This window comes from Lipophrys pholis (genome assembly GCF_963383615.2).
Source record: "Lipophrys pholis genome assembly, chromosome: 3".
Lineage (NCBI taxonomy): Eukaryota > Metazoa > Chordata > Actinopteri > Blenniiformes > Blenniidae > Lipophrys > Lipophrys pholis.
In genome coordinates this window covers 2398758-2425185 of record NC_137627.1, presented here as the reverse complement: position 1 = coordinate 2425185, position 26428 = coordinate 2398758, and the positions used below count along the sequence as shown (strand labels likewise).

At 42.8% G+C, this 26428-nt stretch overlaps 1 protein-coding gene across 1 annotated transcript in view; it reads right to left on the bottom strand.

The window, feature by feature from the left end:
• The window catches only part of LOC308107292 (rho guanine nucleotide exchange factor TIAM1-like), a 62062-nt gene that overhangs the window by 23962 nt on the left and 11672 nt on the right, over positions 1–26428 (bottom strand). The window contains exons 2-8 of the mRNA XM_080459566.1: positions 11530–11617; positions 9807–10725; positions 7700–8159; positions 5717–5889; positions 5288–5512; positions 3057–3242; positions 150–296 (exon numbers count right to left, since the gene is read on the bottom strand). Of these exons, the coding sequence (XP_080315692.1) occupies positions 150–296; positions 3057–3242; positions 5288–5512; positions 5717–5889; positions 7700–8159; positions 9807–10715 (2100 nt within the window). The 5' untranslated portion in view covers positions 10716–10725; positions 11530–11617. The remainder of the gene's footprint in view (positions 1–149; positions 297–3056; positions 3243–5287; positions 5513–5716; positions 5890–7699; positions 8160–9806; positions 10726–11529; positions 11618–26428) is intronic.

The window sequence follows — 26428 nt, the reverse complement described above, 5'->3', positions numbered from 1 at the left end:
CTGCAGAGAGGAAACAACAAACAAAGGTCAAGTAGTCATACCTCGAGAGGAACAGTCGATGGATGCTTGACGAAAGGGCAAAAACAAAGAACTTTCTGGATGCTGGAAAGGCTAATAAGGGTTTGATGGCAGGCGAAGTGGTCACACACCTGGCTCACAGTGGGATGGGCTTTAGTCTTTTTCTTTGAGGTAGTGTCGAGACCCCACAGGGACGAGAACCTGCTTTTGCGCTTGCTGCAGGAACGAGACATGGCCTGTGTCCGTCGCCTAACTCCCGTCTCGGTGCGAGCGGCCACCTGCCAAAACATTGCAGCACAGTCAGGGCTAAAACACATAAAAGCAAGATGAGGACAACAAGCTGCCGTCACATTTGGCCACTATGAGAGAAAAACCATTAGACATGCAGTATATAAACACCACAGGGGGACGAAACAGGAATAAATCAATGGAGGCATGAAAAGAAAAGACATTAAAGCCGTCATATTATCCAGCTTTTCAACACTTTCAAATGGTCTCGTTGGTCCAAAAATGTTTTAGTGAAAGTGTATTGCTCCAAATCGAGCTTCAACTTGATTTTCCTCATTTGAATATTGGATCATAGGAGCTGCATTCAGAATCTGCTGTGTCTGTGTGAGCTGGACTGGCTCCGCCCACACATGCCCATCTTGGGAAGAGGGGGAAGTACTTCCTCTCGTGGTGCCACGTGCCAGAGCAGAGCAGCTTAATTGTGGGAGGAGTCAAAGGGAGGGCCTACCTTGATTGGGATTGGCTAAACCCCCGATGACACTATATAGGGTTTGATTTCTGATTGGCTGGTTGGAGCAACACACTTTTTAAAACCTGAAACAAGCCAGGGAGAGAGAGGACAGACTGTCTTCACTTCACTGCTACTTCTTGATAATAATATCTGTGAGAAAAGTATAAAAACTGACCATAACTGCACATATTTTCAATGATTTATAAACAAAGAATGTCATCTAAATGGATGTATTATTGACTGGATTTGTGTAAAATGTTGTTGATGCATCTCATCCAGGACTACTGTACTACAGATTTACAAAATCTAAGCAATGATTGGACGATCTTGCGCGTTATTGGAAGTGAAAGCTGGTTTTCAATCACAAAAGGAATAAACACATCAGTGTTAATGTCACTATACTAGAGGTTTACAGCGAAATGTGTCACATGTTTTCATTATTTGCACAAATTATAAAAATTCACCAAATACAACGACTTGTCCTTTAAAGGATTAAATGTAAAAAAAAAAAAAATGTAATGGAGCAAAACTGTAATGACCACTGAATCTGCTTATGGAGTTGTAAGTTTGTGTGTCTCTTGCATGTCACCTGTGATCTGTGATAACGCAAAAGCCAACTAAATGTTCAGAATGAAAGGTAACAGGAACAACAGCTCTCATATCCATGTAGGCACTTGTTCTGGCCTTTTTGGACATAATGGTGATGCAGGTATTCATGAATGTGGGAAGGAGCAAATTAGAAGCGGGAGTGCAGGAAAGCGCTCAGCAATCGACATTCCGAACTGCTATCACGCAGCTCCAACACCCACCTGCTCTGTAACACTGCGTTGGTGGTAGTGAGGGGAAAGAAAAAAATAAAATAAAAAAAAGTTCCTCACCGATCTGTAAGCAGGTCTCTAAAAATCAAATAGCATTTTCCTCGAGTCCCTTTATATCTGGAGCACATAACCTCCGTGCAGCAGTGGGAGGGTGAAAACTGAGCAGAGAACTCTCCAAACAGGTGCCCCATGTGAGACCCATCCTCTAAAATAGCAGCCATCATGGAAAAACGTGGTTTCACACAGAGTGTTTCAGCTTCTGCGATCGATTGTCCTGACAGCGGAGTCACCGGGCGTGCTAAGTAATGCCAAAGCGTATTTCGAGAGCGATGCAGCATGCTGCTCCACTTACAATCTTAGAAAGTTTGCTGAAAGTGTGTAAAGAGACTGTGATTTCCTCGAACTGCAGGTTTAACGGCAATAATCACAGTTTGTGTTCAGAAAACGCTCAAGCTGATCAAACAGACTTTTTTGCAAGCAACTAGAACTTAGTACTTGGCTACAATTTTCTTTAAGAAGGAGTGAAGTTACTGAAAAAGTTTGACTTCTCCATTGCTATTAATTGTCTCTTCTAGTTAGGGTGTCTCAGAAATGTGCAGATAGTTGCATTATCATGGATTTACATGTTATATTAGTTGAGCTGTCAGCACTCGGTAGGGGTTAAAACCAGGTCGTTGGAGGTGGCGATGCTCTATAATCTTGCTGTTCACACAAGAAGAAACAAGTCCACAAACTAACAACAAAGAAGCAGCAACACAACATGTATAATAGGACAATCTAGTAATCTTACACAAAACTGCTCATCATACCTCACAGGTCATGTGGATACAAGCTAATGCTAAATACAGTTGGGCGTGTTGGACTGATCCCGTTCAGCAATGTGGCAAACCGTCTCAGGTGAACAGGAGTTTAGTGCAATAGTGACCTTTTACAAAACTGCTTCAGCCAAATCTGAGGCTAACAATTTTCTAAAGAGCAGCAGAAGTCACTTAGAAGTTAAACGTTGCTTAAATCACCCAATGTTATCAACTGTTTTAACGCCTGTGCATCAGACAAACAGACTTGGAAATTAAGAAGGACGCAACAAAACAGTTCAGATAAACTACCAACAGGTTAATGTTCATTTAAGGTGACAGATAAATCACATCTACTGTTGAAACAGGCCAATATAAATGTTATTTTTCATGTTGCTCTCAGAAGAACCGATGTGTAAACAGGTTTAAGATAGTAACTAATACGACATAAACTTGTTAATGTAACGACTAAAGTTCCCAGCCTGCAGAGGGAACAGGACATAACGACGCAGTGGCTCTACAACGGATTCCTTCTACAGAAGGGGTGTCAAACATAAGACCCTCACAGAAATCGCACAATTATGTAATGAGAGTAATCGTTTACTTCAAAAACTAATGGTTTTGCAGTGGTGTGCGACTTCAAGTTAAATATAGACGAAACAGAAACAGCAAAGAGAGGACATTTACCAGTGCATGGAAGGAAGAGACTGAGAATATACCCAGTCGGCCCATGGCGAGCTTGGTGGGGCGAGAAGCGAACGCCAGCAGGCGTTTGGGGTTGGGGAGCTCTCCTCCCTGCAGGCTGGACAGGTAGCATCGGAATCGAAAGAGATCCATGTGAAACTGCTCCAGGTTCTGCTCCCACAAGAAGATCTGCCGGGACACGCAGAGACAAAAGAAAAAAAACAACTGTTAATTGTTCACCGAGGCTCTTTTTTTCTTGACAACTTCGGATTTCGATGGAGCTTCTCCGCTCTTCCCCTAGAAGCCCCGTGTTGCCAACCTGCGCACTTTTGAGCCTAATAGTCTGATGTTTACTGGGGCAGTCGAGCAGGACATTGTTATTATTCACTGGGCCATCCCCTCCCAGTCACGGTCCCGCTCTGGTGTTTGGAAGAGACGGCCGGTGCCATGGTGGAGAGCTCTGTATCACAGCCAAGTCGCCTGGAGACCGAAGAGAAACAATACTGCGCATTCCACTGGCAGATCCAGGCTGGGAGCGTTTCAGCTTTCCAAGGAGCCGTCCCGCATCCATTCAGCGCCGCACAATTTGAAACCTGACGCTGCCAAACAGATCAGCATCAACCAGGCTCTACTACCTAACTGACCAAAACAAAGGCCATTTGACCTATTCTCTCGCTTGAATCGGACAGATCCATTAAAGACACCAATTCTTGGACTTAATGGGGAGAGTGGCAGGTTTCTGACTGGTGCCAACTGCATAGCATGTTAAAAGAAACAAAAAGCGGATCTTCTGTAGCCTCATATAGATGATACCTGTGAAATATGTCATTTAATTCCCTCCCACCACTCCCTGCTTCTCTGGTTTCAAGGAAAATTACTTGTATACAGGAAAACCATACACAGCTTCCAAAGTAATGACTGTTGACTATAGCAATGAACCAGTATGAGTAGAAAAAAAACCCCAACATTCTAGTAGTTTGTGCTTCAGCTGAACTTCATCCCGCAGCAGATGTCCTTCTCACTGGTGTTAACAGGCACAGATAACAGTGGGGGGGCGATGGCAGAAGCTCTCGTGTGGATGTAATACTCGACAAAACCAACACTAATTCAGACTTTCATTAACATTCCGAGGCTCAACAGCCCATAAAAGCACAAGCAGGTTTGTTTTCACTAAAACTACCGCTCTAATTGAGAAATGCATTAGAATTAATGTGTGCCATTTCTTTTATTCTCTCCGGAAAACTAGCCGACTGTACAGAGCAGGAAAGAAGCGAAGAATGTTTAATGATAAAACCAAAACGCACTCAGTAATACACTGTATGACGCATTCCTATTTGTTTTTGTGGCGTTTTTCTTAAAAGCAGAATCAAAAACATTTGGTGATGCTGCTTTTAGTCTCTGTGCTCTAAACTCTTTCGTCTGGCTTTTACATCCCCGTGTCTTCTTGTGCAAATGTATTCTCCATCTTTGACGTGTATTTTCAACATGTTTAGTACAATTAACTCTTCAAAGGTTTAGTTTTAGCCTATGGTGGCCATAAGTTGGCAGTCAGTCATACGTCTAATTCATCTGGTTTATGCACGTTTGCTGCAAATAACACATTATCATATTAGATAGTAGGACTCTGTTGTGTGGTGACTATATTTTACCAAAGAATGACTAATCGTTCACATTTATTGCTAGAAATGTGTGTTTATTTGGTCATTTTTAGACTTTCTAAACAGATTTTTCTGAATATAAATGGCATAAAAAGATGTTGAGGTTCAGTCTCAAAGATGAAAAAACTCTTAAAAACAACATTTTAAGTTTGAAATGTACAACTATTTTAATGCATGCCCCATACAGGTTTAATATCCTTACAAATGTTATAGTTAGAATAATATATGTGACCATGTTGGCACAAATATAACCTGTACACACAGTAGTACGTATGCTACAATGGGTATGTTTTGCATTCGTGCATTTCACTGCACGTTTAGTGGTCAAATATTTATCTTGCAATATGTTTTGTTTTTTTCCTTCTGCAGCATCAAGCAACATTCCTTCATTTGAAAAAGCTGCTTTGCACATTTTCTGTCCTGTGTTTTTCTTCAGAATCAGTTATGTGGGCTCACTAAAGTCAAAATGTTTTAAATAAAGTTTGGAATATAATCAATCAGACAAGGAAAACTAAAATAAGAATGAAGAATCGAGGTGAAAGTTCTGATGAGGTCTGTGTGAGGAGTTAAACAGACCTGATCCAGGATCGTCTTCCTCTTCTTGGTGTCAGTGACAGCAGACAGCTGCATGTCGCCCATCTTCTTCATCTTCTCATCCATGTCGATCTTCTGTTCCAGCTTCTTGATCTCAGCGCGGAGGAGCCGGACCGTGTCCTCCCGGTGATGCTGGCGGGCGACGGCGGTGGCGCACGCCGAGTGGATGGCCGTAATCCAGTTCTCCAGCTCGGTCTGGCTGCAGGTCTGCGTGGGGTCAGACGGTGAAAGGTCAGAGGTCGCACACCAAAGCAGCGCCACAGCTTATAAAACAGAAAAGTCTTTATTTGTGTTCTGTGGTTTGATTCCAGGCTGGAAGCAGTAGGTGTCCACTAAATTAAAGCTTGTCCACATGATTAATTGCTTTTATCTGAGGTGACATTTCAGATTTGTTTTGTTTTTTCTCCTTACCTGAAACAAAAAAGCATCTCCGAGGGAATTGCTAAGGCAGAACACAAAGTCCTTTTTGGGATGCTCTGGTACAGCTTGGACAATACTGTTCTCTACCCAGATGGCGTGCTTGGGAATACTGTTGTTGTCGATCCCCGAACGGCCATCAGTTTCATAGAAGAACAGAGTGCAACCTGGGAATTTCAAAACAACACATTAATTGACAGCACAGATGTTGGCCACAGGAAGGAAACATAATAATAATTATTATTATTATTATTATTACTATTATTATTGTTATTATTATTATTATAAATGTGTGTGTGTGTGTGTGTGTGTGTGTGTGTGTGTGTGTGTGTGTGTGTGTGTGTGTGTGTGTGTGTGTGTGTGTGTGTCTGTGTTTAAAAAGCCCGTTTTTATAAGCAATTTAATTCTGCTCTCCAGTGGCCAACAATAAGAAGTGCAGCAGAACTGCTGTGTCAGCTGGAGAAGCATCAAGTCTCAGGGAATGGCATAAAATGTGATAATGAACATTTCTTTATGATCATTATATGAATATTAAACTGAGATTTTTAGTGTTTCTGCATCAGTTTTTGTTTCTGCCGCTCACCACAGCTGATCATGTGATTCTTAAGTTTGATTTGACACCAGTTTCACACCAGATGCTCTTCCTGTTATAGTCTGGGCATTTGGCAGTTAAATTCAATGCTCAGGGACCCACAGAAGTGACCCGTCAGTTGTGGGAAGTTTGCTTCACTAATCTATGGCAACACATATAACATACTGTATTGTACTGCTTCTCTTAGTATATCCTCTCTAGCATATGTATCTAAGCCCGGTCCTTCTCAGCATTTCAGGCCTTACCCTACTAGACTCTCATGCTTGTTTGGCCTCAAGGCAAGTATCAGTTTATGGTTGAATGTTTAATTTCCTTTCCTTTCCTTCTTTTATTTTTCATATCATAAGACAATTAACACAGTTAACAGTAGTTAACTACTGTTGTGCTCCAGAGGCAGTAAAAATCACAGCTCTGCTACTATTGTTGTAGTTATGGCTAATTTTAGCATTTTGATTCAGTACCAGCAAATTCAGAAATAAAAATTTGCAGCTTCAGCCTCAAAGTATTTTGTTTTTAAGATCGTGCTGATAAAAAGGCATCTCTCTGACTAACAAATTTTTCCCGTTGTCGTGCCCCGACTGGAGCTCTTTGGCATTCTGAAGGAGAAGCCTGCCACACATTTTGAGAACTGCGAGCACAGTCGGGAGCAGCAGGAGGTGTTCAGAGACGCTGGTTCATCAGTGAGTGCACAATTACTGTTGATATGCATGTGAACAAAAAAAACTAATCAAATTTAGACCCCGTTTACACAACGTTTCAAGTGAAAACGCATCGTTTTTACGATTTCGATTTGGAAAAGTTTAGTGTTTATGCGGAAATGTTTTGAAAATGACAAATAATTTTCAAGCAGGACCACTAGTGGGCGCTGTTGTTTGTTTTTGTAAAGAACCCACACACACATGCATGGAAAGAACAACATACTATAAACGTTAACAATGGCGAGTACATGGACATTAGTGTTGACAGACAACAAAGTTGGATTGTTATTACAGGCTCAACTATAAAACTACCAAATCCGAGGAGAACATGGACTCGGAGTCACGACCCCTCTGGAAGCGGCCGTTGTTGTTATTGTACATCTACTCACGCAAGAGCAAATTTGCTATGGCCGTGGTGTGCATGCGCAAAACACAAAGATGGAGTCCAAGCATTTTCATAAAGTTGTTTTTTCTCCCGTTTACACGATGATGGAGTCGAAACGTTTTCTAAAAGTTTCACTTTGGGAGCTGATCTCAAAGTACTATTGAGGTGTAAACCAAGACCCAAAATGCAGCAGAGGTTTTGCCTTTTCATTAAAGAACCTTGTGAACGGGGCCTCAAATGCTGATAGCAAACAAGTGGTGTGTAGTAATTAACACTATGGCCACAGCGATGACGTAACACACCTTTCAGCGACACCCAGTAACTCTTCCACTTGCGTCTTGTGGCCGACTCGACTTTTTTGTTCTTCTTGTGTACGAGGAAGTTCTTGACAGCGAGCTTGCCAGCTTTGCGCACCATCCCTTGGACGACGCTGAGCAGCATGTCGGACTGGTAGGCGGAGCTCATGGTGCTCTGCTCGTCGCTCAGGGCCGACCCCGCCTCCTCCAAGCTCTCCGTCTGGCAGGAGCTCATCTCCAGTTCCTGGCGGAAGTTCTCGTAGACGCCTTGAACGCACTCGTTGGCCCCGCCGCCACCGCTGCTGCTGCCGCTGTCGCTCCCGGCGAACATGTTCCTGCCGTGCACCGAGCACACCGAGAAGGAGGCTGACATGGTCTTGTAGCGCCGGGACTGGTGCTCTGCCTCCGCCGTCACCCCGTCGATGCCGCTGTCGTCATACTCGCTCCCCTCTCCGGCTGTGACATCCTGAGTCGTGGCAGAGGCACAAGACAGGTGAGACGGCATGACATGGCAGCCACGCTTTCTTCATCACTCAGTCAACAATAAGAACTCCTCTCCTGACTGACAGCTAAGCAATCTCTGCAGACACAAGGCAGCGCGGGTGAAGCAAACATGTTGCAAACAAATAAAAAAAAATAAAAATGGTATCAAGAGCCCATGTGTGTCTTAATCCTCAGGTTCTGTTTAAAATTAATTAGTGGCAGCAAAGCGTCCGCTGTTGTGCGAGTACAGAGTAGTCTGCCCTCCCTGTGGCACCACGGGGTCTGCCCTCTCCTACCCACATGGCCAAAGGCTCCTGGGAGATGAAGGGGGCTACTCTGAGCTCGGTATCTCCATCTGGTCACATGACCCAATCAGGCGCTCCGGAGCTCCATTCACCAGGGTTGACGATGGCCCGTAGTGACAGGGCCACCATACACGTTTTACTGTTACACTCTTCCACAGGCCTCCCCTCATTATCATAACAAAAGACTGAGGCATTTCTAACAGGGAGTGACTTTAAGCTGCTCTCGCTCCGCAGCCCCTCTCCCCTCCTCCTTCTCATCACTGCAGTCTCCTCTCCCAAGAAAAACAACAGTTTCATCAGGAAACGACACGTCGCTCCCCTGACACCGGCTTTCTTTTTAGCACCTAATCTGTTTCAGAAGCTTATTATCCGTGAGGTGAATGCAGCAGAGGAAATGCTCAGACACAATGGAGGGCAAGGGGGGAAAAAAAATGAATGAAGGGAGTTGTCTTCCTGGTGATGCCACAAGACGACATTAAGATTCTGCACAGGAAAACATACGGCGCCCAAAAAACACAAAGGAGCCTTGACACAGCTTAAACAGTTCAGGGCCTTGACATTTCCTTAACCTGAGAGAGGGGCTCCGTGAATACATGAATACATCATTTTAAAATCCATTCATGGCCAATATTGGCCCGTGTTACTTTTATAACCTGTTTTATTTCACATTATTATGTTTGTTTTAAAAGATCCTCCATCTGTTGCCTGTGCTGTCGGAGCTACAGAAAATTAAGACTTGATTACCGTATTCATGGCTGTCAAATTTTCGAAAACATTCCATAAATGAGTGCTATTCCAACTCGATGCTCTTCAATATGAAGCAATTCACTGGGTGTTTTTGATGGGAAGCTTATGTGTGATTGGACAGTCTAACTGTAGAAGTCCTGGAGGTCACTGTAATGACCACCCTTTGAGCTTTCTAGATATCAGAGATAGTGCAGACATTTTGTTTATTAGAAGTTTGCATGTCAAATCCTATCAGAGATGAAAAGATCAGTGTCAACAATGTTTAAAGCTTGTGGATTTACTTTACCAGTTTCTGAAACTAAAAAGTAAGTAGTAACTTGGGATAGTAGCTGTGAGTTCCCGATCGTGTTCCCCTCAGTTCGGCCCATTTTAAGAATGCACACACTACGGGAATTTAGTATTCTTTAGCTGAAGTTTCTGCTCTGCCACAAGAATTAGTTCTAGTAGAAGCAGCAACAGACAACAGTTTGTTTTGTGGGCTGATATTCAATGCGGTGGTTAATATTTCATGTTTCTGACCTTAAACGAAAGTGTCACTTTATGACCCAACAATCCAAACACAGCCTCAGACTGCTTACCTGTATAGTCTTGGCCCTCCTGCCCTGCATGCTGGTGCACATTGCAGCTTGGTGGCTGCTCAGGCCTTCAGACAGGCAGTGAGATCGCCGGCAGGGAAGTGTGTACGCCCCATAAGTGTTTCCCTCCTCCTCTGAAGGAGAGAGCATCTTATCGTCCTCTCCCTCCCTGGTAGCCCTGCTGCTGTCGTGCCACTTGGCGTAGCGTCCGTGCGGTTGCCTGCGGGCCGGACTCGGCTGCCTGAACAACTCATCCAGGGAGTTGGCCCTGTCCGTGGAGTCTGTGGGGCTGGACTGGCGGTGGCCTTCACAGTCTGTGAAGTCCCTCTCATTGGACATGTCTATGATCTCCTCTGTGCTGGTCAAGTGGTCCTGACTGACATCAGAGAGAGAGAACTCCAGGCTGTCATCTCGCCACATGTCTGCTGATTTAGACCTTTTCTTGAAGCTCACGGCCTCCTTGGAGCCCTCCGGAGTTTTCGGTATGTACTTCACCTCGCCGGCGTAGTCATCTTGGTCTTGCACCTCTTCGGCCATGGGACCAGGTAGAGTTATGTGCATTGCATTCATGTGCACCGAAGGACTTGCCAGGTCATTGTGGAAGGAGACAGGCCGCAGATTCATGGCCACGCGGTCCACCCAAATGGGGCTACCAAAGTCGGGGAGGATGTTTGTCTCGTTGAATGGTTCCAGCCCATTGTCAGCCAGGGACTGTGGGATGCTGGGGGTGCTGCTGGAGCGTGTGCTTGTCTCCGAGTTTCTGTGCTCTATCTTCCCTGACGAAGCGTGGCGAGAGCGTCGGGACTGCTTGTTGGAGATGCGGAGAGACCGAGACATGTGCTTCCGTGACAAATAGCCACGTCCGTTACCGTAGAGGGCATGGTCCCCGTTCTGGCTCTCAACGTTTCCCATGATTCATAGGCTGGATTGAGGAGAAAACACAGCTTGGATGAACTTAAAAACACGAAGTACAGGAACATTTATAACAGAGGGTCGGGGGGGGTGACATTAGCAGGTCTAGGTTGAAGTCCAATTGAAAAGAAAACACACATTGCTTATCTTTATCTTGTGTGTTTGGTTTGGTTGTTCAGTTATCTCTCAATGGAATCTGAAGGCTAATGTCTTAACACTAACACCCACAAACTAGTTAAAGGATTGTTTTGGCTGCCACAGCAGATCAATAGATCCACATGTCTGATTAGGCACAGGTTTTACACTGGATGTCCTCCCTGATATAACCTGAGCAGTTGGGAGTTCAGGGACGGTCAGCAAGGAGATTCTAACCAACCAACTTCCAATTACACGTTAATTTAAACCTCCCAAGTCCCACTTATTCAATTCAATTCGATTCAACTTTATTTATATAGCACCAAATACAACACAGTAATTTCTTATTTCAACAGAGAGAAACCCAACAATCAAATTATATAGATTATGGTGTGATTATGAGCAGACTTTGTTGGTATTCTTGCTTCTTTTCTTGTCTTGATGGAATAAGCTCAGCTGTCCAAATTATTCCAAGAATGCATTTAGCTAAAAACACTGCACTCTGGTTTAGTTAAGAAAGTTGTGTTGTGCAACCGACCCACCTCAAAAATAGACCACAATGCCTTCTGTTTACATATCTCCCCTTTTGGAGACTCGAATACAAACTGTTCATTGTTTTATGCTGCTGCGGTCTATAACAGATAACACAAACATGAACACAGCCGTAATGTTGCCTCACCTGTAGAAATGTAAAAATTTCTCTGGCATTTTGTCACTGGATCTTCAGACGGTTTGGTCCTTCAGCTGCTGGTATGGTCCACAAGGCTCTGGAAAACAAGACATTATGCTTGTAATTATGATTATAATTCTTTATGTTGCCGTCTGTTTTAATAAATCCTCTTCTCAAGATGTACATCGCTGGCGAGGCCAGCTACATGAACACTTGTGTGAGACTGACAGGTGAGGTGATCCACTCAGCTGCTTTCAACATCCACTGGGGTTTTGTGAAGTGGAGGGTATGAAATGACAGCGTGAGCGCTGTCTGAGTGAACATGAGTTATTCAGGGCTGAAACGAACATCACTGTGGGCACCGTCTCCTGCATTAGTGAGGACTGGAAGCATGAGGAGTGCTTTCACCACAATGCACATTTGAACTTCATCTACCTGCCTTGAGGCTGGAAGGTCTGATCTAAAAAAATTTTTTTTTTAAAAAGTCCTGGGACCAGCAACAGATGGGACTAAAGATTAGCCAACTATGTTGCGGTAGTTGTTCCTCCTAATGTGCACTCCCCCCATTTCAGGACAGACCCTTTGGGGAGGGGGATGTAGTGTATTTGTGCTGTAGCTGGCATAGATGAGTGTGAGCCCAACCCTCCACCCCCACCCCCACCACCGCTGCTGCTGCTGCTGCTGCTGCTGCTGCTGCTGCTGCATGCGCTCAGGCTTTCTCCGAAGGGGGCGTTACGTAAACTTGCACTGACCCCGTTTTCTACCTTCCTGTTCCCCTTCGCCTCTTTATTCTGTCCACTCATCACCTCACGCTGGCACTGCAATGCACAACGTTTGATGTTGATGAAGTCCATTTATTTTTCATCTTTGCCTGCAGCGTGCCGCCTTTTTTCTTTGGTACACAAATGAGCAGAAAAGGAAAATGACTATGAAACACCTACCAGAACTGTTTTTAAAATGCAACAATGGGAGTTACCTCCAGGCCCTGTTCCGGACAATAACTTTCTTTTTCTTTTTTTTTTTCCTATTTGTAAAGTTCCACTTTAATGGCCCTCCTATCGTCTTTTACCTCTATTAATACAACCATTAGTGGCCTCATATGACAATTCCTTACAACTCTCAATAGACTTTTCCCCTTGGGACACTCACATTACCACATCTCCCTGCCATTACACTTTATATTACAACTGATACACGTTCATTTTGTCACTTTGATCATTTGTTAAAATGTCGCTTGAGTTGTTTTTGTTCCTTTTTCTTGCCCAATCCCCTCTGTGCCTCACTGTGTGCTTTGTAATGCTATGGACGAATCCCCCTCCTCCAGTTGTATAAAATGTAACTTATCTGATGTAATCCACAATGTCCACGCTGTCTACAGACAATCTGTAGGGTTCATATATATTAAATGAGGAGTGTCAAGCATAAAGCACGTGGGACAAGTCAAGGGGTCAAATCAAGCCTGTAGGATGACTCTGTAATCTATAGAAATTACAAAGAAGACATTGACTGTCACTTTACCGTACAAGTAGCTGCTGTTTTCTAATTGATTTACTGTGGATTTCACGGTTCAAGCTGAGAAATCACTGAAGCAGAAGTGAAAGTTTCTACCTTATGGTGAGTATGATCATGAATGTGTAAACGCATGCATGCTGAAGGCCCATAGTGCCACACGTATAGGACTTGTATGTTAAAAATCAAAAATAATAATAATTTTTTGTTTCGGTTTCGTGAAAAGATTTCTGAGCAAAAGCCCCATTGGCTGGAACAAAGCAAATGGCTTTAATGTAAAGAAAATATTTTTTTTGCAGCAGGACCTATGATGAATTAGCAATTTTAGATTCCCTTTGAATGAAAGATTTTAATAAGGTTGACCAAAAACATTGTTAAATGGAACAATAAAGAAAGCATAAAGTGAATTTAACCTGCTTGAGACTTCTTTCTTGTTGTCTTTTTAAATTGCGATTTTGAACATTTGTTGCTGTAGTTTACAAAAGGCTGTTTTCCAAAAGACAGTTTTGAAATTTCGATCACAGTTTCAATAAATTTGGCTTTTGCATCCAAACATTTAATAGTTTAAGACTTCATATTGTACAGTCGGACGCCAATATAACCTGCATAGTTTAAAACATGAAAAAGGTTCTAAATTTTGCACATTTGATTTCCCAGAATACATGAAAACAGATTCAAATCGCCTCACTTCACTAACTCAATGTTCTTTAGAGCTGCACTGCTGCTGCTGCACCGAGTCCATCATCAGCTCTTTATTAATACATGAGAAAAAAAATGTCAGGGTTGAAAAAGATATTCCAGGGCACTAAATCCCATCCCACACTGAGTGGGTTCTTCTAGAAATACCTGCTGACACATATTATAAAATGCATGGCATTTCCTTTTCCTCTATAATCAGGATTGTTCCTTTGTAAATAAATGAAAAAGTGTGAATCAACCAATTTGGCGGCGTGAGAGAGGATGCTGGTAATTAGGCCACTTCTTGTTCTCAGTGAAAGAGCACAGGACAGCAGGAAGTGGCAGAGTCATCCATTAAAGCCTTAAATATAAATACATACTCACAGGAGATTCCAGCTACACACAGATCAGAAGAACAGTTCTATTGTGATGGAAGATTAGCAACACAACAGCTTCAAGGAAAGCTGGGAAATTCAGCACAGCTAACGCCACAGTGGGAAGCTGTAAACTGCAAGTACCTGAATAGCAGCAAGCTGCTTCTGCATGAGTGGCTCACTGGCAAACAGCCAATTCACAAAATCCAGGGTCAAGACAGTCTGAACTCAGCTATTGGACTCTGGATTCTGAATGAATTACACTTTAAATGCAGCATTTCAGCCTCCTGCTGGTTAGACACCTTTGTCGGAGCATCTCCAAAACTGTGAGCTGTGAACTGTCTGCACTGTCAGTATGGCTCACGGATGCAGGTGAGGAGAGGAAGCTGTTGCCGTAGCCTGGATGGTCTGATCCAACATCTGACGAGCTCAAACCATGCAGGACAGTCGGCGTGCTCTTGCTGACCCCGGCCTTCCCACAAAAGAAGCAACAACGAGTATGTGAGCATCAGAACCGAACCACCAAACGAAGGGGGAAAAGGTGGTCTAGTGTGATGGATGGCGTTGCCTTTCACATCACACGGATGGCTGTGTGCGTGGGAATCACTTAAATCAGGAGCGCCAGGATGCACTGTGTGAAGGAGGCAGGCCTGTGGAGGCAGTGTGGGTAATGTTCTGCTTTGAAACCTTTAGTCCTGTGATTCATCTGGATCCCTCTTTGACACGCAGCACCTACCAAAGTGATTTTATATTCACTGAAACAGTATTTCCTGAAGGTAGTGACCTCTTTCAGTAGGATAATGTACAAGCATACCGTTTGAGGTATTGATGTGTAGTAGTACGTGTCGAAGTACGATCGATAAGGCCCCGACAAACAACTTTCCCGGATTTGAAGGTGCTAACATTGTGGTACCAGATGCAACAGCACAGCTTAACAGCTTCTGTTCTGACAGCAAAAAGCACCTGCACAATATTATCCATCCATCCATCCATCCATCCACCCATCCATCCATCCTCTTTCAGAGTCCTGTTTTTAAATTCTATTAAAGTGTTCCACCACATTTGTTCCCACATGCAGATTTATTAGCTGATGTGTTGCTGTTGGACAAAAGCTGTTATACCCTGCACTTGAAGACATTTCAGATCGTTTCTGTCTCAGTGGACACTGTCCGGACTTATTGTGAAAAATAAAACAAAACACCATCAACGGCTTATCTTTACCGACTGTGTGACAGTCTATTTTTAGAAACAGCGTCTGTGATATCTGAAGCTCTTCCTGTAGTGTCGTATCCATACATCCATCCAGTGGTCTGTGTGGTGGGATTCTGTCATCTCTGAAATATGTGACAAGAAGATTTAAGGTCCCGTTGTTATTAAAGACCATTTAAAAGCCCACCATATACTTGACAAAATTCTTGGGCTTGCAGCAACAAGAACCTGGAAAAGCTGCTCAAGCCCCCACCTGCTCCTCCTCCTCGCCTTCAGACATTTCAGGACCAAATGTCAGCCTATTTGCATCATTCAAGGGAACAGATTTTAGCTGTGGGGAAAGAAATCTTTCTGAGTTATGGTCTTACAAAACAAGGCAGAACCTCTCTGCAGTGAGAAACATCTGGTCACACAATCCCGCACTGTGGGAGTCCATGTGAAACACAAACACAATCTCGTGACGACAAAGATCTTTAGTAGCAAAGGTGGTTTAAATCAGATGAATGAGGTTTGAGATATATTGAGGGTATGTGTTACTGAGCTCTGGCAAAAGAGTTCTGCTTTTAAATTGAACCACACTGGAAAGAATGCATTCAGTCGGCTAGTTACAAGCTCCAACACAAAACCCTGTAATCTGAACACTCCAGTCTCTGAAGGTAATAACACAGGTACGAGAATGAGGAGGCGGGGGTGGGGTGGGGGGGGGGGGGGGGGGGGGGGGTAACTATAAGAAGATGGCACTCAAGACATTTCCCTGCTGATATAAAGTCGTATGCTTCTGCAGCAATGGCAGCATTAAATAGCAACTCTTGTTCTGCTCTCGAGTGTACACAACTGTATTTAAGATACTTTGGGGCCGGAGGGAAAATTCAGCATCGTCTTCATTTAAAAGGTTTCCAAGTCAGTGACAAACATCCATGTTAAAGTGGCAAAACAATAGCTTCCCCCTTATTTAATAGCTTAAATGAAAAACTATGAATGAAAAGCCGAAGAGTATTTCTCTAACTCAAACGTGTAACCCTGGAAACCTTGAATAGCAAACAGCTGGAAAACTGGGCTGGCGCTGATAATGAAAGCAGCGAGACTTGTCTTGGGACAGCCTGGTGCCAAGTCGTGGCACTGAATGCATCGTGAAGGCAAAAAAGGCTTTTCAGCGTTTGGCTCATCCGGACAGTATTCATGCAAACCTCGTTCAAAAAGCCTCAGTAGAAACACGGCCGAGTAGAAAAACTGAGCAGGTGTGGCTAAAACAAGACCACTGACCTTGTTGCAGGCGACTTACAAAAAGCATTTACAGTGAAAAGTGAAGGGTAAGGCCCAGACATCCATCCACACGTTCATCTGCTGCTGTGTTGATTACGTGTCTCGGCGTGAGGTGGCAACCCGCTGCTGCAGTGAGTGACCCGGGTCACCAGAGGCTCAGGTGGCTGCAGGTTGTGGAGCTTCGTTAATGCAGGAGAAGAGCCTTTAGATAGATGCCAACACATATCAAGCAGAATAATAGGCGACAGTGAAGCTGGTGTGAAACCTGCTCGGACAGAAACAAGCAGCTAAACTGACGCTGGTGTATTGAATATTAGGCACGGAGTGTTAAAACAACGTTCTTTTGTTTGTATCTTACACATAGGCCTCAGATTGAAAGCATTGGATCGAACCTGATTGATAAATTCGATTTTGGCAACTTTGCTAAAAAAAAATTTTTTTGAAAATGTTCCCAAGGTAAAACTTTTCAAAAGCTTCGTTTCTGTAGAAATGGGGGGAAAATGCAACTTTTCAAAAATGCTGTGGCTCCATCTCCATATAGATGGTGGAAACGCTGCTACTGTGCATGCGCACTACAGTGCGAGTAGATGGACAATAACAATAATGGCCTCCAGAGTGTCATGATTCCCAGATCATATTCCCCTGGGACTTGGTAGGTTTATCGATGATAATCACCGTAATAGGAATTCAACTTGCTCTTCTATCCATCCAAATGTCTGTGTACTCGCCATCATTAATGTTTATAAGATATTGTTCTGTGTGCATGTGTGAGTGGTTTCTTTACAAAAACTATCAACAGCTCCCACTAGTGGCCCTACATGAAAACTATATCATTTTCAGCATTTTGCAAAAGCGATGCATTTTCACTTGAAACGTAAAGATGCGCTAAGTTGTTGCCTCTCAATACAGAACATGCAAATTTAACTAACATTCATGTGTGGCCGTGAGAGAGTTTTCCATCTTTAAAGATGTAGCTACCTAACGTCTCTTCAAAACCCCACACTTTTAAAACTAACCTCTGCCGTTTGCAATAAAAGCTGTGATTCCTGGAGCCCGTTGTGTTGCAGCAGCTGCTGTTGTTTGGCCCGGTGGCACCTTTGTCCTGGCCGGTGTTTTCTCTAAAGCCTCGCTGTGTGCAGAGGTCACCTCTTCTGCTGGTGTTTAAGCTTCCTGGGGTTTGTGGACAGCAGATGCTGCAAGTTTTGTTGGGGTCAACACGTGTTTTTGTCCACTCTATGGACTTCGGAATATCTGTGGCCTCTATGGCCGCGAGCAAAAATGCAACCAAGATTCCAACTCTGCCTTCCACTCAGTTTCAGCAGCGACAGACCTCATGACAAGTGGCAGAAGACACACGGGTGTTCCCGTTTCTTTACCAGACCGCTTTCATCTTTATCATCAACACCAACAATTTGCCTGTGCCGAGGTGTTATCAGACCACATCCTGCTTACGGCTCTACGGCTCCTCATTGACCACCTTTGAAGTACTAAGCAGCTGTTAGTTGAAGGCGTCGATAAGCCCCGGACCCCTGTTAAGACATACGGGGGTGAGGACAGGTTGCGGCTGCAGTGATTCCTGTACATACAGGTCTATAAGGGAAGGAATGTTTTTCCACCTGGTAAAGGAAGCTGGCTGATTCCTGCTAAAACAGGACTCAACCACATGCCACAAGACCTTCACTTCTATGAGCTTTGACAAATCAGCAGGTTAGAGACATAAAAGAGGTGCCAAATGACATAGAGGTCCATTATAGACAACAACTTTTACAAAAAAAAAAGGCACCTTTGACAAAACTGAAACAAAAACTAGGTTCTGAGCATAATACCCTCGTCTGATATATCCAATAGTTTACCTTAATATTTAATTGTTGTTGTTGGTTTCTGTAATGAAATCACACACAGAGAACAATAAACTATAAACATTAACACTGGGAGTACAGGGACATTTTGATGGACAGACACCAAATCTAGATTGTGATTACAATGACCGCCAACTATAAAACTACCAAGTCCCTGGAGAACGTGGACCGGGAGTCATGACACTCAAACATTGTTGTTAGTGTTCACCCAAAAAAACAGTTTTGCATTTCCACTTGAAAACGCAGTTGTGTAAACAGGGCCTAGGAAATTATTGAAGTGATTTAGGAGAGTAAAGCTTTCTGTAGACGTCTGGTTTCTACAGGTATACTGTAGGTCTGCAGAGCAAGCAAGAGCTAAACTAACATCCATTATGCTTTAAATACCCAAAAACTCCAATAGAGAATAGGATTTTTGTAAAATAAAGCATTTTTCCCCCACTCATTTTCCATTTATATCTCCATAATATCCACAGAGCTTTATTAATTTTCAATTTCGCCACCCCAGTTGTTATGTATGAGCTGATGGTTTCTCTCAAAATTTAATATAAGCTCATTTGGATGCAAGTGCATTATTTGATTAAATCCAAAGCCTGATCAGAAGCTCATAAAATCCATTCACTACAAGCTCGTGACAGCCGGACCAATCAATCACCTGTGATGCATTTATTCCTCCGGGAGGCGACAGCAGAGCCTTCATGTAATGAAAAAAAGACTTCATCCGTTAAAATATCCCAGCCACCATCATGGGAGACTTTTACAAGCTGACCTTCTCATATCCTGTAACTGTCACTGTTGGTGAAAAGGTCTCCCCTGGCTACACGGAGCACCAACACCACTCTGCCTTTACATGCTTCACATTCCTGACTCGCAATCTGCTCCTCCGCGGCGTCGCTCCAAACTTACCCGGCAATTTTCTCCCCACGCTGGGAGCAAATGTGCCTGACAGCTTTATGGTTATAGATTAGTGATCAACAGTATCAATGCTGAGGTCGCGGAGTTACCAAAACACTGTCAGTGGAGGCCGCTCAGTGCATCACAGGGTTTTACGAGCCGGATACTGAGAGAGGAGAGAAGGTGGATGAAAATACATAATAAATATTGTAAATAATGCAAAGCAGTAATATGAACCTGGTTACACAGTACGCAATAAGGTGACCTAAAAAGTTTCAAGCATATAAAATAAGTGATTTTTGAATGAATGCTGAGCTTCCTGATGCATTTGAGTTTCACACACTAGGAAACAACTCTGATCATGCTATTTGATTGCATTTAATTTCAATTACCAGAAAGGTATATATATATATATATATATATATATATATATATATATATATATATATATATATATATATATATATATATATATATATATATATATATATATATATATATTTATTTATTTATATATACAATTGCCATAACTACTACAACGATTTTTGCTCTTAACTATTATTTTACATTGTTCCCATTGATCTTAAGAAGTCAGCCCAACAAATTCACTTTTCTTTAACACATTGAATAATTTCTCCCACCACTTACTAGTTTTTATCATGATTTGGGTTTTTTTGTTATTATTTTTTTCATCCCCGTTAACATCAACACAGAAGAAATCTTTGCTGCTGGTATTCGACCCAACAGGAGGAATCGTGATGACGCACGCTTGATAATCTACTTTTTATACTACCTCATAATTCATTTAGTATGTTTTATTTCACTTTTACATGTCAATTTTGGACTTTAATGTGATATAGTTCTGCACATTATTGTTGTTTGTTATACAATTCGATTTGTTTTGGCCTACTTCTATTTTAGGATTGAACTGATATTATTAAGTTTTCATGTATTTTTTCTTATTGTTAAATTGTAAGGCACTTCAAGTTGTATTTTATTTATCAATGATGAGAAAAGTCGTCCCTCAGACCCTGAGATTGTTCCCACTGAGGCCTGCAACACACGTTGAAAACCCCTGTAGAGATCTATACTAATAAAATGTAAGCCAACAGTGTTGATCGTCCCCATATCTTCTGTTAATGTCCCATCATTCAAGCCTAAGTGGCAAATATGTTTGAACGATTGCACAACTGTCACAGTCCTTAAATGCAGAATTATCTGGGAGGATTGGAGTATGAGTGGTGCTTAACTTTTCATGATCATTCTGATAGGCAATAAAAAAAAAGGCTATACACAACGTTGGCTCCAGAAAAGCTGCCCCACCTCAGGCACTTCTGTCAGTATTGAGGAACAGCTACGCGCTCTGGAACGTTTTGAGCCTTTCTTCTGTTTTATCTTCTCTGTTTCTCAAGGAAATTGAAAGACAATAATGAAAACTTCAGATACAATATTCTGCCGGGGAGAAATGTGTCATGTGTGGCTGACTGAGGATCTTCCACTCAGGCAACCATTCACTTCCAGGTCAGTGAGTGGGAACACCAAACATGGCTTCAGTTTGAGTGTTTCCTTTTTTATAACGCAAGCACACACACACTCCACTTTAAATAAAACCCATCTGGGTTAACTACAAGATCCATTTTTGGTATTCTGACTCCATTATTAATGAAGAAGGGGGGGAATGTGTGTGTTTTCATACATCGCTATGCATCGAGAATAAAGCCAAGCATGTGGCTTCTATTGAGTGTCCTGCTCTGCATGTTGAATGTGTGACCAAACATTTACATACACTGATGTGAATCACATCCTTGCACACAGAACCATGAAGTCATCCCTCCACCACGAGCACCCCTGTAGCTCCCAACTCCCCGCTGTGTGCTGCATTGTGCACTGGTGCAGAACCGAGCTGGATCCTGACACACACCACTACACAAATGTGAGAGAAGGAAAGTAAAAAGTCAAAAGTCCTCAACAACCCTGGTTCTGTGATTATTTTTTGTGTGTGTGACATCGCTCCTGGTCACAGTTTCCAGCACAGGCCTTTGGACCTGTAGTACGCCACTTAAAAAGTCACCCATCAGCTGGAGTCCAGTTCCTGCATATAGCTCGTTTCCCCCGAGTCTAAAGGGTACATAAGGAGTGTAGAAGAAAAGGATCCTTTTCATTGCACTTTAGATCACAGTTCATGAGGACTGGTTCTTCCACGTCGCTCAGTGGGACGCACGAGTTTAGTCAAACTTTCCCGCTTCAGGAGCTGCACAATGCACCCTTCACAGTCCCATAATCACATGAAAACAAACAGTTTCAATCTGGTTTATTTGATCTTTCAACTCAGAGTTGAGTTCGATCCAATCCCAGCGTCCTCCGGGTGAAGGCAGGCTACACACTGGACCATCAGTCACGCTCAATCAATCAGACAAATTAGGCCATTTTCAACATTTTCAAGTGAAAATGGGAAGTTTTCCTGCGTCTTGTTGTCTGTTTACATGACATCGGTGCTTGGAGCCACAAAAAAACTTTTTGAAATCGGCTCCCAAAGTCAAACTTTTTGAAAACACTCCAACTCTGTCTCCATGGAGAACGAAACTTTTCTGAAATGCGTGTACACAGGGCCTTAGTTACTCAATTTCCTCAAACCGTATTTTTAGTGCCAGGAAAAACTGAAATACCCCGAAAAAAAACTCATAACCACAACGAGAACACGCTAACTGCACAAAAAATAAATAAATCACAGAACGGAGATGATTCTGACTGTGAGGTGACAGAGCAGACCACAACACATTCAGGACTTTTTACTTTACACATTACTTCTTTCAAAAAAATTCCAAAAAAAGTTTAATCTGTCAATGAAATAGCGTTTCTTTTAATTATAACCAAGTAAAATAATGTGAACATGGATCAATATTCTGCAACAGATATGGTTGTTTCTGTCTGTCCTTCTTTAGTTGCAGATTTTTTACTTTTACTCGAATGAAACATGGAGAAATACTGAATAAAATGACCTTTTACAGTAACAAGCTCTAATTTGATAATGTGAAGAACTTCAGACTGCAAACAGAATCTTATGAAACTAAAGTATCTGGCAAACCTTCCGTGTGCTTCGACTGCAATTGAAATGCAAACAAATGCTCACGCATGTAAAATAACAACTAAAACTAACAAGCGGTTTGAGTCGTGTGGTATCAATCAAAGTGACTAAAAATAACCGAGTGCGGGGTCTCGAGTCGCACGGTGCCAAGTTCTGCTTTAAAGAATAAATTTGATAATACCCTAATAAGCACATGAGCACAAGAGATCTCCCTCAGCTCGCAAATCCACAATGAAACGTCTGTTCCGCTGCACACTGCACTTTCAATGAGGTGAAGCTTACAACATAAGGCTCTGCCAGCCAATCCGTAGGGTTATTTTCCACTTTTGGGAGCAAGAACTTCACAAGGACGATTTTAGACTGAAGACAAGGGTCGTGCTGCATGTGATTGTCATATAGAGCTTTTTAAAACAAACAGAGTATTTTTTTCTTGTAAAAGCACAGACCTCTCCAGTCATAACAGGGGCCATTGTCAAGATTTATGAGCCTGGGAGCTCGAATCTGACCTCCTGTCCTTCTAAGTCTTGAACGGTCAATACATTACCATAACTATGACACCAGATGACCGTTTCTCGCCCCTCTCCCCAGCGCAGGAGTCACAGGGGGCTTTCAAACACAAAGCTGGGATTTTAAATGAACTTGCACATCATAAAGTCCTCGGATCCCCCCTCCAGGATGCCTGCTGGGAATTCACGGAGACCCCGACCATATCTCACATTTGCAATTCATCATCCGTCTCCTTCTCAGCATCACAAACAACCACCACAGCACCTCAGCTTTGTCATTACAAAGACACAAGCGTCTGGCAGTGAGTGCAGGGCCACACAAAAGGCACACTCCCTGCAGTTGGAGGTAATTTTCTTGGCCTTACACGGGAGTGCTACAGGTACAAACACGGTGGAAACCCCACCCTGAACACCAGCTGGGACGACCCCAGGACGCAGTTATAACTCACAGCACAGCAAAGAGAAGCAAGAAGCCTGGACGAGGACGTTATTGCATCCGCAGGTAATAAATCCTGAAAATATAAACCTTTAAGTGACATAACGGCTTATAAATACTGAGTTTGTGAAATACACTAAAACCTATGGTTGCAGACCACACACTGACTCAACGTGTGTCAGCACCGGTGATATTTAGCACCTCTTGGAAAAGTGGGTGGTTTGAGGGCCGGACAGCCATTTGTCTTCTCCATCTGCAAACACACAGATCTATCTGCAGAGACAAATAAAAGACAACAACAAATCCAACTGACTTACCTCAATGTGTCAAACCAGGAAGTGTTAGTTCTGCTTTTTCTTTCCACTGCAGCCAATAAAAATCCCGTAAAAGAAAAAAAGAAAAGGTGAGATTTCAAAGATCCGTACGAGGGGAGATTATTGATACTTCTCCTGCAGGCTCACAGCAGACTGACTCCCATTCGCAAGGATGAGTTGAAAAAGTGAGGCAGGGAGGGCGGGGTGACTGTTCACAACCCCCCCCCCCCCCCCCCGTCACTCCTTCCCCTCCTCCAGCTGACTCTTTCACACTCTTTTCTCCCTCAAGCTCCCTCCTTCCTTCTATCATTCCTTCCCCCTAAACTACAAACCTATTGCCGGCAGGAATGCGTCTTCCCTCCCTCATCTCCTCTGTAATTGCCCCTCCACTCCCTTATGAGAAGCGTGATATTTACACTGACGGCTGCAGCCTCTTCCTCGTGTGAAAAACAGAGGACAACAAGATTGAGGCATTTATGTCTCAGTTGAGTCTGAACACAAGCTTTCTTGCTGGTCAGGACAGGAAGCAATCCCCGCGTTATCTCTTTCTCCCCTCGTGCAAAAATCTGAAAAATGAGAGTAACATTTGTCTCGAAGGCGATGAGAACTGAAAGGTCACAGTCACTCTGTGTAATCTGGAATATTCAGTAACAGCCTGGATAAAAGAAAAGAAAAGACTTGTAAATGAGAGAAAGGCAGGACGTGACTAAGACTTGTGTCTGTCACATAAGCAGTGACGGTGATGCTTAGAGAGAGAGAGAGAGAGAGAGAGAGAGAGAGAGGGTGGCATCATGTGCTCCAGAAGCAGCTTTACATGCATGTTGAACGGCACAACAAGCCCAGCAGACACCCTGAGAGGGAAGGCGGAGGAAGCACTGAGCTGAGTGTGAGTTCAGACGTTGTGGAGGGGTGAATTGCCACGTCTAGACTTCGTGATGACTACGACCGAAATGAAAAGCACGCAGCACTGTGGTCAGTCTGGCTTCCTCTCAATGTGACTTCACGTCCTGCCAAGGTTACGACCCCAATATCAAACAAAACCACAAACATTTCACAGGAAAAGACCGGGATAGGAGATTCATATCAACTCCTTTATTCTTGGGATTCGTCAGGAAGGACGACTGTTATTTGGGGATTTGTGGCAAAATCTTATAGATGAAGTATATCTCTTTTTTATTTCACTTGGTAAATCAATTAACTGAGGTTTGATATAAAAACAATATCTATTAAAACAAGAGGCTCCAATCTGGTCTGCCAAACCACCAAACAAATGGTTTAAAAAATTCAGAAATATATATATAGAAATAAATAAATATCTATCTATCTATCTATCTATCTATCTATCTATCTATCTATCTATCTATCTATCTATCTATCTATCTATATCTAGCTATCTATCTATCTATCTATCTATCTATCTATCTATATCTATATCTAGCTATCTATCTATATCTATATCTATATCTAGCTATCTATATATCTAGATATATAGATATATATATATATAGATATATATATATATAGAGAGAGAGAGAGAGAGAGAGAGAGAGAGAGAGAGAGAGAGAGAGAGAGAGAGAGAGAGAGAGAGAGAGAGAGAGAGAGAATTTCAATTATTACATGGATATTTTGAAAAATGTAGTAATTGCAGCCAGTAATGTAATAATACGTCAATAGGACTGCATTTCTGGTAATTAAAACAGTTTTTGGGGCAGCTTGCTTATCAGAAATAAGAATAGTGGATGGAATAGTCATCATATTCATTCTATAAGGTGAAATACGTGCAGCACTCTCTCTCAATTATGAAATTCTATTACTTTATTGGCAAGTTATTTTGTTATTGACTCAATATTTAAAATGGCCAAAAATGATTGTTACTGCCCATTAGTTTCCACAGCTTTTAGCAGCAATCACCTACTAACACACACACACACACACACACACACACACGTAAACTGTAATTTTGTTCAATTGGTGCTGTTGGTTGTTACTGTAATGAAAACACACACACACACACACACACACACACACACACACACACACACACACACACACACACACACACACACACACACAAACACACACTAAATGTGGGCTGACACTCAATCCACGATTGCTGTCACCACAGACATTTTACAAACATAGATTGCTCACACAGAGCTCAGCTAAACAAAAAAAGTCCTGCCGTCTCATCAGTGGGCACACGGCTATTAAACCCGACGAGATCCGCACGCAATTTAGGAGCTGATTGAATTGGACGTCTAATACATTGACAGCACATTGAATAGCGGCGGAGCAATTTGGCAGGTGAGACCATGGTTACAGAACCGCAGCAACACTTGAGACTGCTGATGTTGTCCAGGTGTCACAATGAAGCACAATCACTGTCAATCACCTCCAGCCACAGCGGACACACACACACACACACACACACACACACACACACACACACACACACACACACACACACACACACACACACACACACACACACACACACACACACACACACACACACACACACACTAAAAAAAATAAGCTGAACGTGGAGTAACGGCTGAAACAGAAACAAAATGGAGCCGCATTGGATGTTCATTAAAACAGAGTCAGGAAGTGCTTTGTTTTATTTTTTTATTCAAATCTTCTCACCGGACCTTGGTTTACTTAAATCCACATTTAGTTTTGCACATTTGAGAGTAAAATAACTGAGGCTCACCTTGCCTGGCTCTGTGATAAGGCTACCACAAACCTTCAGACAGTTCTGAGTTAAAGAACTGGTTTGTTCTT